We start from the raw sequence: 15,259 nt of genomic DNA on the forward strand, positions 1-15,259 counted from the left end.
TACATGTGTCCCTTTAAGGCTTATCCCTTTTCACATGTTTTTATTAGTGTTAACTCTTTTACATATGTATTCTCTAAGTGTTAAAACTTTACATGTGTCCCTTTAAGGCTTTTCCCTTTTCACTTGTTTTTATTAGTGTTAACATCTTTACATATGTTCCTTTAAGGGTTGTTCCTTTTAGATATTCCTTTACACATGCTTTTATTAATGATGTGAGTTTTCTTTACTAACTACCTTGTGTCACCTGTCTTGGCCATGCCTGGCCTATACCAGCTGGCACTCATTAGTAATTATTAATCACTGGCACTATTTAGACCTGCCCGTTCCTCACATTCATTGTCGCACCATTGTATTGTCTCATTGTTATCACAGTTGTGTTCGGTCACGTACTCACCTTTGTCACCAGTATTCCCCGTGAGTCCGTTCCTACTTAGTCCATATTTTTCCAGCTCTGCTGAGTATATTCTTTTCGGGTTTTGCAGTTCGCTTTTGTTTGTAACAGTTTCAACTTGTATTCTTGTTTGCAACTGCTCAGTAAAAGCCTGTTCACTTCATTCCGTCGCCTCAGCCTCTTATCTCTCTGCTCGTGTTTCCTGCATGTGGGGTCTCCTCTCCTATAATAATAACTTTATCCCTCCTATCCCTGACCGAAACCCTCACACCAAGTCCCTGTGTCAAATTCAAACCGACCTCATTGGCATGACAAGAGAGAGACCTATGCCAAGGCAATACAGTATAAATTGTGAACATTGACTAGTAATTATCAGTAAGCTACATTAACTCTCTCTCTCTCTTTTAGGTTGAGCAGTAAAATGGCCGCCATCCTGAGCCTTCTCTTCGTCACCCTGCTCGGTGGCCCGGCCGTGGGCCAGGAGATGTCCTACGGAGAGGTCCTTGCCCAGATGCACGCCTGCCCCAAGGAGTGCACCTGCCCACAGAGCTTCCCGCGCGCCGTGTACTGTGACAACAAAGGCCTCAAACGCGTCCCCCAGATCCCCACGCGCACCTGGTACCTCTACCTGCAGAACAACCAGATCGACGTGCTGCCGGAGGAGGCCCTGCGCAACGCTACGCAGCTGCGCTGGCTGAACCTGAACCGCAACAAGATCACCAACGAGGGCGTGGAGGACGGCGCGCTGAAGCCCGGCCTGGTGCACCTCTACATGGACGACAACCTCCTGACCTCCGTGCCGTCGGGCCTGCCGGCGAGCCTGGAGCAGCTCAGAGTCTCTGGCAACCAGATCTCCAAGATCCCCCCCGGGGTGTTCTCCGGTCTAGACAAGCTCCGCCTCCTCGACCTCCAGGGGAACCGGCTGACGGATGACGCGCTGACCGAGGCGAGCCTGGAGGGTCTGAGCGGCCTGGTGCAGATCAACCTGGCGAAAAACCAGCTCACCCACATGCCCCCGGGTCTCCCTCCCACCACCACCCAGCTCTTCCTGGACAGCAACGGCATCAGAGAGATCCCGGCGGGTTACTTCAAGGGTTTGCCCAAAGTGGCGTTCCTGAGGTTGAACCGCAACAAGATCGGCAGCGGCGGCCTCCCCAGGAACGTGTTCAACGACTCGGGCATTCTGGACCTGCAGCTGTCCCATAACGAGCTGACTGAGGTGCCTCTTATCCCCACGGGCCTCGAGCATCTGCACCTTGACCACAACAAGATCAAGAGTGAGTCTGTGACACACGCTTATGTGAAGGGGCACTTCGCCAAAAAATACAATGCTGTTTTATTTTGCACATAATCCAAAAAACTCGTTTTGCACACATTCAGTTGAGTTTGAATATAAGATAAGATGATCCTTTATTAATCCCCTTGGGGAAATTCGGGTGTCAAAGCAGCATGGGGGGGGGGGGGTACAGTCCAGTGTCTATATTATACACTATAGATACAATATAAAATATAAATTCAAATACAATACAATATAAAAAAGTACAAATACAAGATAGTCCAGTGATATGAGTCTCTAGTTCTCAAGTCCCGAGTTCTGACAATGATAGGTCTGGCCACCAGTCATATGTTAATGTTGTGTTGTCTTAATTACAGCACCATGCAATGATGTACATGAAAAAATACCTTGTCTTTGTCACAAGGTGGTGGTGTAATAGGACCCAATAGCAGACAAGTTAAGCGACCTTGGGTTCTACGAAAGGCGCTATATAAATTGTATCTATTATTATTATTATTATTATTATTACAAGTGGAAGCGGGGCAACAAGTCCAAGGGTTTTTAATGAAACAAGACTAATAACAAAAACTAACTAAACAAAACCTCTCAGTGACAACTGGAAGAGGGGAAAAAAGGTAACCACAATCACAGACTCTAACTACTAACATCTAACACGGGGAACACTTACTGTACTTGGCACTTGAAACATGGAACGTGCAACAAGGACAGCACAACATCGACAGAGTGACAGAGACAATGGACCGACACAGAGAACAGGAAACATGGAACTGAAATACACGGGAACAGGAACAAATGACAAACGAGAAACACCTGGGATGATTACAACTGGAGACACCTGGGAGGGGAAACAGACTGACAAAGAACTACAAGAAACAACACAAGAAACTACAACTATGGACAAACACCAGACACTGGGACAAAACAAGCAGACTACTGACACTAAACAGAGAACCTAATAACAGACAGTAACTACAAAGACTAACTAAACAGTTAACCCAATACAAGACAAGAGTAACACTAGACAAGGGAACATGAAGAGCAAGAGAGAGAATGGGAGAGAGAGAGAGCAAGAGAGAGAATGGGAGAGAGAGAGAGCAAGAGAAAGAGAAGGGAAAGAAAACTAAGGGACAGAAATACAAGGAACAAACATACAGGGACGGGGAGAGGTAGAGCAGGGGAGAACAGTCCATGGACCGGTGGGATATTACAGTCTTAGAGGATTCAATGCCCCCAATGATATCACGGGTGGCCATATAGTTTATAGAGTTTTGGATTATGTGCATTATAAATCAGCATAATTATTTGTTTGGGTTAGTTAAGTATCTGTAGTCTGTATCATTAGTTAATGCTGATTTTAACTTTTGATTTGAAATGTGTATGTTGAGTGATATACTGGTAGTCAAACCCTTTTTTGTTATTGCAGTGCATTTAAAAATGTTCAGCTATTTATGGAATTGTATTGCAATGCAGCTTTACCACTGAAACACTTAAATGTCCTTATTTCCTTTCTTTTTCTTTGACAGGTGTGAACGGATCCGACATCTGCCCCGTGTCAGCCGGGGATATTAACGAGTACAACGACGACAGCGTTCCTCGGTTGCGTTACCTCAGACTGGACGGCAACGAGATCAAGCCTCCGATTCCCAGGGATATCCTCCTTTGCTTCCGTCTTCTCCGCTCCATCGTCATATAAACCACCGCAACACTTCCTGTATTCTGAAATCATGGGAGAGAGAGCGGGGGGAGAAAATGAATGAATGTGGATGAGAGCCTTGACATTAAGTAGTTGTAGCTACGGCTGTGGGGGTGCAGGAGACATGATCCAATAGACTTTTATACGCCCGAGTCTCCTGAACACGGAGCGACCAATCCCAAGTCGGTCGGCACTTTCTCGGCCGAGCTATAGTCAGTTTTCCGCACCTACTCCCGAACTACACATGCACAGATTGCCCACGGAGTCTAGGTTAATCAATCTGTGCATGCGTAGTTCGGGAGTAGGTGTGAAAAAGCAACTATAGCTCGCCAGAGAAAGTACCGATCGACTTGGGGTTGGTCGCTCCTTGTTCAGGAGACTCAGGCGCATACAAGTATATTGGATCATGTCTCCAGCACCCCCACAGCCGTAGCTACAACCACTTAATGTCGAGGCTCTCATCCACATTTATTAATTTTCTCCCCCCGCTCTCTCCTCCCATGAGCTCAATGTAACGCGGAAGTGCAGTGGTCTATAAGAGGAAACTTCAACTTGCCAACAAGATCTAACAAAGTCTGTCTAAAGAGAAGCTGATTCATTCTGCTGCCCTCTTGGTAACGGGACTAACGAGACCAGACCCCTGTTCGTCTCTGAACGGGGAGTCATCCGTATCTAAAAAATTCTGGCACACTTATCATCGTTTTTCTTTCATATTTGAACTATAACGTTTTACTGAATAGAAACACAGATTAGCCATGGCAACCACTCGTTGTGCATTCCCCACCTTTTGGCTTACACTTTTAAATTGACAAGCATCATATGTGTAATTTATGACACAATGCATGTATCAAAAATTCTTTGTCTCTCACCATTGACTACTGTACATATTATTTTCAAAATAGGGTCCCATGTCGGTCCAGTGAACGGGGAGGGACTTCAAAGTCAAAGTCAAAGTCAGCTTTATTGTCGCTTCTCATAATGTGCAAGACATACATGTACAGAGAAATTTAATTGTGTTTCCCCCTTCCTACGGTGTATATAAAAAAAGATCTAATATAAACATAAAGTAACATATAGGACACTATAGACATAAGTAACAACACTATAGACCTAAGTAACACCTCTCTATTAATTGTAAGCAACTCACAAACTCACAAATCACCTCAAGATGTAGTCAATTATAATCGTACTCAACATAAAATCACATCATTGTTGCCGACATCTTTTTTTTGTTACAGATTTCTCCCATTCAAAACTACCACAGTGATCGGTCTCCTCCTATTGGACTGTCTCTGGATCTACTACCGAGTTCCCTGAACTAATCCATTGACAATGGCAATGTGGTAGCATGACAGGCAACATGGAACATTACACAAGCTAGCTCTGTGGTGTGTCGGTGTCTCGTAATGACTCCCTGGCTGGAGCTGTGATCACAGTAAAGTGTGAGGGAAATCCACTTTTTCCTGTAATTTAATGTGATTACAGTGTCAGGTATTAATTATAGGATGAGAGAGACACCAACACATCACCATGGTGAGTCAAACTGACTTGATGACTATTTTCACATAAGCTATTTGTTTGGGTCTTGGTCTCGACTTGCATAGAGTTCCATGGGTCTGATCAGGGCCGCCTGGGAGAAATGTGAGGCCCTGTGCGAGATTTAAACGCGAGGCCCCCCTCGCGTTTTTATTTTTTACAGTCAACATATTAATAAATAATAGCGCTGCCCGAGGCTGGGCATACAGTCAACATATTCTTAAATAATAGCGCTGCCCGAGGCTGGGCATGATACAGTCAACATATATATATATAGAGAGAGAGAGAGAGAGAGAGAGAGAGAGAGAGAGAGAGAGAGAGAGAGAGAGAGAGAGAGAGAGAGAGAGAGAGAGAGAGAGAGACCTACAAAGAGCCACTTTTGTCAACTCATAATGAAACTGGCTGACATCTCACACTCTGACATCACAAACCCTAGCCAGCCTCAGAAGATTAGACCTAACCAAATTATAACCAAAGAAAAAGATAAATACATTACGTATTGGAATCAACTCACACAATCACAACACAAATTAGAAACATATTTGGCCCTAAACAGACAGTATACTGTGGCAGACTACCTCAGCACAGTAACTGATAAGAATCTAAGAAAGAATCTGACAAGGTACAGACTGAGTGACCATGGTTTGGCGATAGAGAAGGGCAGACACAGACAGACCTGGCTGCCCAGAGAGGAGAGGTTGTGCTGTCTTTGTGATGAGGGAGCCGTAGAGACAGAACTACACTTCCTAACACAATGTGAAAATTACAGAAATATTAGGGAGGAATTCTTTCCAAAAATTGAAATAATTTCCCCAGAATTCCAAAGTATGACAGAAGTGCAGAAATTGCCATTCCTCCTGGGGGAACAGAAAGAATGTGCAGTTTTAGCTGCAAAATATGTCAATTCATGTCACAAGAAAAGGGACAACCAGTAGGACACATATACTGTATATACATGTACCATGTATTACTCACCGCACCATCTCCTTTATTTCTTTTGATCTTATATTGTTATGTTGTTTGCTGTTTATGTCATAATTGTGCTTTGGCAACATTTGTGAAATTTCATTAAAGCTTTTTGAATTGAAGAGAGAGAGAGAGAGAAGAGAGAGAGGAGAGAGAGAGAGGAGAGAGAGAGAGAGGAGAGAGAGAGAGAGAGAGAGGAGAGAGAGAGGCGGGTGCAGCACGAGAGAGACACACACCACGGCGGGTGGGTGCAGCACCAGAGAGACAGAGAGACAGAGACCACAGCGGGAACAGAATATATTGCTTGAAAAACTCACCCTAACGCAGATTCAATGGCAAAGTTGGAAGGAGACGACGTCGACACATTTTCCTACCGTGGAGATGAAAAGTACCAGTCCCATCCATGATATTGTCCCCCCGGAACAGCACTCGATAACGTAGCTAGCATTAGCTAACGCTAGCTAGCTAGCGTTAGCTAACGCTAGTTACCTGTCCCTGCCTTTAGCTAATTGCTACTAGCCGACATAGCTATAGCCTGACTGAAGGTTCTAACACGCAACAACTTTCATCTTCAGTCCATCTGCCGAACGTCCTCTTCGTCTTGGCATAACCTAATCATACTTGGTATTGATAACAAGCTTATGGCACACAGTGTTATTTATTCTGCTCCATGCTGCTTTTCAAAAGACATCCACTCGCTCCTCTGGATAGCTCTGAATAGAACCTGTACCTGGCTGTAGCCCCTTCCCTCGTGGATCCGGTCTTCTTCACATCTCTCTACCGACTACCAGACCGACGCCAACCAGCTCGGCTCCCCCTAGTGTTAGTCCTCCAACGATGCTTTGCACAAAAGAAAAACCCAGAGCCGCAGAGCCCGGAACACTATTCTACAAACGTGTCTATCTGCAGAGCAGCTGAGCCGCAGAGCCCGGAACACTATTCTACAAACGTCTAATGTGAAATATATAAGCATGTAAGCAAAACTAGATTTTATGTCTGTGATGAAAAATGGCCTCGCGGGAAGGGGGGCCTCGCAAACCCCCTGAGGCGGCCCTGGGTCTGATAGTTCAGGCTAGTAATGTGGATGTTGATCTGGCGAGATCTGTGGACTGGACCCATAGGTCAAAATGGTTGCATCATTAATTTGCATGCTGCTAAAAGACACATTGGACATGAAGTTGACATCAAACGTTTAAAGTTAGTTTAGAAAGACTGCAATATCACTTATTGAACACTAGTTGTGCCTTGTAATATGAACTCCTGAAAGTGACAAACCTGAACAACACTCTGAAATTATACAATTACTTAATTGTCATGTGATTAGGACAGTATAAGAGCCTCTTTGTAATTAAGGCTAATTATTCATTGTCCTTATCCTTCACATTCTTAACCAGGAGGAAATGCGTTGCTTAGCCAAAACATTACTTCAGAACTTTTTCGAAAGCACAAAGTTTGTTTGTACAGTACTGTAGACATGAAGACAAAGGAACAGTGTTGTATTAAGGTTTGGGGGGGGGGTTAAACTAAACTATCTTTTGAAACCTACACTAGTCCCAAAACATGTGCTTTCATATTAGGTAATTTATTTTATTTAAGAAGAAAAAATCAAAAAATCAATTATGAAAGTCCGGTGAGAATTCAGGTTCACTTTTCCTTAACATTTTGTATACAAATTAGTCAATCCTTTTTTTATTTGCCAACACACATTTTAATCGTTATTCTTTGAATTTGACTTGTCTGATGATCATTTAGCCAGATATTTCCAGATATGATTTTTTTTATGAATGGTAGTTCAAATCATTTGCATGACAAAACATAAACATATTGATACTAATAAAAAAAAATTATTTAGAAACATACACCAGATTGCAGAGAAGGTTGATGCCTTTCTTTGACATAATACGTATAACTGGATGCACCAATACCACTTTTTCACTGCCGAAAATAAAGTTTAAAGCAACAATGTGTCTTTTTTTCTTCTATTATCTGCTTGTTTAATGTTAGTGTTGTGTCTCACCAGACCATTTGAGGCTATAGAGCAGCGAAGGTGAGTGCCGTGTTGAAGGGCCGGTGGTCTCAGTTAGTTTCATACCCACTCCAATCAGCTTCCACTGCGCACAATCCATCACTTTTACTGAGCAGTATAGACTTAGGGGCGAATTCACAAAGGGATTTCGCTGCTTTTTCTGATGCAATGCCTGTGCAAATTGCGCCAAAACAAACCTTGCTATTCACTGCAGCACACGCAAAGGGTGAAATACCGTGCTAACTGTGTTGCCATCATCATTGCGTCTCTGTGCGTCCGTGCTATTTGCGGGTATTTAAATGAGGTAATATGGGCAGAACATGTGCCCCTTTCTATGCAAATGAAAGATCTGCGCTAATTGCACCACGCAGTTAAAGTGACGCTATTTACGTCTTCACAGATTTGGTGGTAACTAAGCGCATTTATAAGGGGTGTCATTGCCAGTGTCTCCGGTGATCCGTTGGGTTAGGTAATAATCACAATAAAGAGAATAGAACCTGCACACTCATATGCTCCAGAATAAACGTTTAATTATAATGTTTCGTCAGATCTATGAGGAGTAGACGCTGAAAACATGGTCAATTAAAAGTGTATTCTAGAGCAGCGTTTCCCAAACTCTGGGTCGCGACCGACCCGTTTTTATTGGGTCGCCAATAAAAAGTTAAATAAAAATAAAAAATCTAATTATATTATAATTTTTTTAAATAAAAAAGCTGTAGATGTGTTGATTCAGTTTGGCACCACATACTTATGTGAATCTGGGTTTTCTACTCTAGCATACCTGAAAAACAAATACAGAAACAGACTAAATGCTCAGCATGACCTCAGAATAGCACTTTCAAAAACCAAGCCCAGAATAGATCTGCTGGTTGAAAACTTCAACCAGCCACATACCTCTTATTAGATTTCATTGTGACATAGATGAAATATTATACCCCTTCTATCATGATGTCAGGTCAGTAGAATTTTAAAATAAGTCAGTACAAATTAATCAGAATGTTGCTCAATGTTGGGGTTTAAGGTTGAGGGACTGAGGGAGGGGGTAAGAAATGGAGAGTTGAAAAAGGGGTGAGAAATAGAAAGGACGGTAGAACATGTTTGTTCATTTAAAAGTGTTACAGAATTGTATGTTATGAGGTGGTGAGCAACTTAACATTACACTCTGATTATTGCTGTGATGTACTTTTATAATTAAATAAATACATTTCATATACATTTGAAATTCATGGTTTGTTGTGTTCTTTATCAGTAGTTTATAAATGTATGTTATGGCAATTCATGATGTATTTTTGTAAGTTTGGGTCCCGGGGGAAACACCAAATTTCTCTTTTGGGTCTCGAGCTGAAAACGTTTGGGAACCCCTGTTCTAGAGTATAATGAGAATGCGGGTTCTATTCTCTTAACTAAACTTTAAATACAACTTAATTTCTCACTCTAAAAATATTCCTAAATCTGAAATCATTTTCACTGGCACACAGTGCCTAACTTCGGCAGAAAGATTCAGCACCATGGACAGGTCTGCTCAAACTAATTTATTTTGGGATGACATGACCAAATTGGACGAGTTGGTACCATCTAGGTGGGCAAATTCTAGATGTGATTTTTGTATTCCTATTAGGGATGTCTGAGATTATCGGCCTACCGATATTATCGGCCGATATTGGCATTAAAAGGTCATATCAGAAATTATCGGTATCGGTTTTCAAAAAAAGAATATTATTTTTTACTTTTATTTTTAAAAATGTAAAAATTTATTTAACCTTTACTTACCCAGGCAAGCAAGTAAGAACAAATTCTTATTTTATTTATTGTGAAAAGTATGCATAATGGTGTGTTTTTGGGGGGGGGGAACCCTGCATATATCGGTATCGGAAATTAAGAGTTGGACAATATCGGTATATCGGATATTGGTAAAGAAGCCAATATCGAACATCCCTAATTCCTATACAGCCCTAGATTGTGTCCCTTCATCCCTTCAAGGATTCGTTCGTAGGTCGGGTTGTGGGGGTACTAGAGACATGACCATGATCACGTGTCTATGCACCTTAGTCTCCTGAACACGTAGAGATAAACCCTGAGTCCATCGGACCTTCTTACGCTGAGCTAATGTATGTTAACCTTCGCTCACCTACTGCATAATATCTCCGGAAAACAATGAGGCATTCACCTGTAGGGGGTAGGTGTGCAGGAGTTAACATAGCTCAGCGTAGGAAGGTCAGATCGAGCAAATCTATGAAGGGGAGCAAAATATGGCAGGAGATTTATTTTGGGAAAACTCCCTTTTTTTACCACTAATAAGCTACAAAACCAAAATGTCTATCGTATCAAAACACAATCTAGGGGTGTATAGGAATAATAAAATCACATCTAGAATTTGTCCACTCAATTGGTACCAAAAAGGTGTTTGGCCCTAGGACTAGAAGAGCTACAGTATTGATTCGTCAGGACTTCCAATTCGCGATCAGATAATTGAAGCTTCTGTTTTCCTAGGACATGCATACTGTTGCATGGGCAGTATTTATACTATTTTACCATATCAGGAGCAAATTTCACTCAGATGCTCTGCGAGCCAACTGGAGCAATCCGGAGCAAATTGCACTCCACGAGCCAACTGCGCTGACAGATATCAGGAGCAAATTGCACACCGTATGGGCATGTTTGCGCTAGTATATCATCCGCGCAATATCTTTAGTGAATAGGTCCTTAAGACAGAGCAAATAGCAGGCGCAAAGCACACGCAGTTAAGGGTGCTATTAGCGGGCGCAATCCATTCTTTGTGAAATCGCCCCGAAGTCTTGTTTTGGGTCACTGGACAAAAACAATCAACATAGAACGTTTTTTATTTCACCATTAAAGAGATCTAATATTTTACAGTATGTCAAAAATGAAAGAAGAAAACATTTATCATAATAATAAAGTTGCAATTGCTTTGATTTCTGACACGGTAATGGGTATCCACTTTTAGTATTGGAGAAATGCTCTATTCTACTGTATATTATACCCTACAGATATAGGGAGGTGTAGTGTTTACGTCATTGTTGTTTCCGGCCGGTCCACCTCGCTTGAAATTGCAATGTATTTCCAATGGACACATTTTATTTTTTTATTTTTATTTTTTTTAATCTTTTTCCCCCTCCTTTTTTCCTCAGATTTTCACCCATCCCAATGTTAGTCGTTATGCCAATTCCCAATCCCCTTCCTGGTCGCTGCGCACTTACCCCCCACAGTCGGTCTGGGAGAGTGGAGGCTATCACGTGCTTCCTCTGACACACGTCTAGCCAATCAACCGCTTCTTTTCACCTGGCAGCGCGGACTCTCACTGGTGTAACGTGTGGAAGGATCACACTACCCCCCTTAGATCCTATCCGCGCTGAGCAGGCGCCCCGACCGAACTGTAGGAGTCGCTGTTTACAACGACCCGGACCCACCCCGCCAGCTTTCCCACCCTCTAATACTGCCAATTGTATTAGTGTGAACGGCCAGCCAAGCTGGTGACACACCGGGAGCTGGATTCGAACAGGCGACCAATGGACACATTTCTAAATCGTCTCGTTTAAAACAAATACAGCATGAACATTGGCATGGTGTACCTTTCTGTGTGTATTCATCCACAATTTATAGCTCAACATTAATTAATTAATTGCTTACATTTTAAATAGAAATGCTTAAACAATAATGTTAGTGATAGAAGGGAACTCATTTTGTGCAAAATGGAAAGCTTGCCAATGTTCATGAGGCAGAATTATTACAATAGCCGATAATACATTTTCCCACGGGTGGACCGCGCGGGAAACTAAAGTGACGTCAGACTACACCTCCCTATACCCTGGTTTAGCCTGGTATTGCCGGTGCAGGTATACTGTACAGTATATTATGTTACCTACTTAATAGATCTTATTATGATTATTATTATTATTTTTCCCCACTCACTTGAAATGTGTTCAATCCCTGTATTTCAGAGAAATAGAGGACACAAAAAGAAAACGAAGACTCAAAATGACTGCTTTCATCGCATCACTGACGTCTGTGGGAGAGTTCTCATACTCCTCTGACCTCCGATGTATAGATTGCAGTAATCGTGTGCAGCTCATATGTCATGATTGTTTTGGTGGAGAGCATTAGGGTTATATTGCAATAAATGTTCTGCCTTTCAGGAAGGCTGAGCAGCCCTGTAATGTATAGGTTGTATGGGCTTTAGCAGGTGTACAATCATTTCTAGCAATAATTTTCTTCTCACTCAGCAATAATATCTAGTGTTAACCTCAGAGAGAGACAGAGAGAGAGAGAGAGAGAGAGAGAGAGAGAGAGAGAGAGAGAGAGAGAGAGAGAGAGAGAGAGAGAGAGAGAGAAAGAGAGAGAGGGGGGGGGTATAGGAAGTGAGAGAGGGAAAGAGAGAGGGGGGTATAGGGAGTGAGAATGGGAATGAGAGAGGGGGGTATAGGAAGTGAGAGAGGGAAAAGAAATAGAGAGAGGTTGAATGAATTTTGAAGTCAGGAAATCTCCAACAGGGATAAAGCTGACAGTCAACCGATAAGTTCCTGCGTGGTCCCTGAGCTTGTTTCAACCCTGGACGCCAGGGACAGACTGTGTGTGGTATTCACTTCAAACCAGTTCAGTTTAGATTCAAACCAGTCAATTCAGTTCAGTTCAGTTACATTAATGCAGTTCAGTTCAACTCAACTCAACTCAACTCAACTCAACTCAACTCAACTCAACTCAACTCAACTCAACTCAACTCAACTCAACTCAACTCAACTCAACTCAACTCAACTCAACTCAACTCAACTCAACTCAGTTCAATTCAATTCAATTCAATTCAACTTTATTGTACAACCAAGATCGCAAATTTGCCTTTGTGCTCACCACACCACAGGGAATAACAGAAATTGCTTAAAACAACAAGCACAAATTCACAATAGCTGCAACATTTTTGCAATAGGCCACATTCATTTTAGCCTATAAACTTCTCATCACAAGACACATATCTTCCGTCAGTTCTCGAGTCTCCAGTCTTTGCTACAGCTATAGGAAAATGAATAGACTATTAATAGATCTGTGGTTCATGTAGCCAAAACTTGCTTAGCATTGCAGATCAGATCAGTGCGTTTTCTACAACATCCAGTCATTTAGGGTTAGCAATTTGGCTTTTAAAAGTTAACAAAATAATATAAAATCCTTTGGTGAAGTGCAATTTTCTTATTAACCCCACATGCAGCATCAAGGACAGCATCACTGGTGATTTTGGAAAGGAAAGGAAAAGACTGTTAATTTCTGTCATAGGTGGAAAGAGTTATGCACCAGGGCTCATCGTGAAAGTGTGAGAAGTCTATTGGCATCACCACACACACACACCTTCACACTTGACCTCCATGCCAAATGTCAGCTTCCAGGGAGAAACCTGTGGTATAGAGAGTGGAGACGTTTTTGTGGACCAACCAACCAACCAACCAACCTACCAACCAAACCAACCAACTAACCAACCAACCAACCAACCAACCAACCAACCAACTAACCAACCAACTAACCAACCAACCAACCAACCAACCAACCTACCAACCAACCAACCAACCAACCAACCTACCAACCAACCAACCAACCAACCAACCAACCAACCAACCAACCTACCAACCAACCAACCAACCAACCTACCAACCAACCAACCAACCAACCAACCAACCAACCAACCAACCAACCAACCAACCAACCAACCAACCAACCAACCAACCAACCAACCAACCAACCAACCTACCAACCAAACCAACCAACTAACCAACCAACCTACCAACCAACCAACCAACCAACCAACCAACCAACCAACCAACCAACCTACCAACCAACCAACCAACCAACCAACCAACCAACCAACCAACCAACCAACCAACCTACCAACCAACCAACCTACCAACCAACCAACCAACCAACCAACCAACCAACCAACCTACCAACCAACCAACCAACCAACCAACCAACCAACCAACCAACCAACCAACCAACCAACCTACCAACCAACCAACCTACCAACCAACCAACCAACCAACCAACCAACCAACCAACCTACCAACAAACCAACCAACCAACCAACCAACCTACCAACCTACCAACCAACCAACTAACAAACCAACCAACCAACCAACCAACCAACCAACCAACCTACCAACCTACCAACCAACCAACTAACAAACAAACCAACCAACCAACCAACCAACCTACCAACCAACCAACCAACCTACCAACCAACCAACCAACCAACCAACCAATCAACCAACCAACCAACCAACCAACCAACCAACCAACTAACCAACCTACCAACCAACCAACCAACCTACCTACAAACCAACCAACTAACCAACCTACCAACCAACCAACCAACCAACCAACCAACTAACCAACCAACCAACCAACCAACCAACCTACCACCCAACCAATTAACCAACTAACCAACTAACCAACCTACCAACCAACCCACCAACCAACCAACTAACCAACCAACCAACCAACTAACCTACCAACCAACCAACCAACCAACCAACCAACCAACCAACCAACCAACCAACCAACCAACCAACCAACCAACCAACCAACCAACTAACCAACCTACCTACCAACCAACCAACCAACCAACCAACCAACCAACCAACCAACTAACCAACCAATCAACCTACCAACCAACCAACTAACCAACCTACCAACCAACCAACCAACCAACCAACCAACCAACCAACCAACTAACCAACCAACCAACCAACCAACCAACCAACCAACCAACCAACCAACCAACCAACCAACCAACCAACCAACCAACCTATCAACCAACCAACCAACCAACCAACCAACCTACCTACCGAAAGACTGACCGATCGACCGACCAGCCCACCAATCAACCAACCGACAAAGTGACCTCTAGAGCCGCTGGTCGCACCTAATAAAGACATTTTATTTCAGTACAAAAGTAAAAACACAGATTGCAGTGGACACACTATTCAAACATAGACTCAACAGATTATCCATGTGCAGTTTTGAGTATGTCAAAGGTAGAGATACCCGCACACCCGGACTAAACTGCCTCATAAACGGCTGAGATCCATGTGAAAATATTGTCCTTTATTAAGACATATGATGTGCTTTGACAACAGAAAATGTGTTCAGATAAACAAAGCAGAAGTTTCAGTACTTAGACTATCATCAGTGCTGCTGACGGGTGCAGTTCTCAGTGTGACCACTGTTGAACTGCAGCAGACTGAAGGTCAGACTCACCCCGTCTCATCCATCTGCCCTCAGGCGTGACTCCTCTTCTTCTGCACTGAACCAGGATCAGATCTCTCGCGACACACCGATCCAGGGTAATAATAA

General features: G+C 42.9%; 1 protein-coding gene across 1 annotated transcript; it reads left to right on the forward strand.

The window, feature by feature from the left end:
- Positions 1-812: 812 nt before the first annotated feature.
- Positions 813-3,381, forward strand: kera (keratocan; the record flags this gene model as incomplete). The annotated part of the gene is made up of 2 exons (XM_084331063.1): positions 813-1,668; positions 3,212-3,381. 2 exons carry the CDS (start codon positions 813-815, stop codon positions 3,379-3,381), a joined length of 1,026 nt encoding a protein of 341 aa, XP_084187189.1.
- Positions 3,382-15,259: the final 11,878 nt, after the last annotated feature.

This window comes from Notolepis coatsorum (assembly GCF_963971535.1).
Source record: "Notolepis coatsorum genome assembly, chromosome: 15".
Lineage (NCBI taxonomy): Eukaryota > Metazoa > Chordata > Actinopteri > Aulopiformes > Paralepididae > Notolepis > Notolepis coatsorum.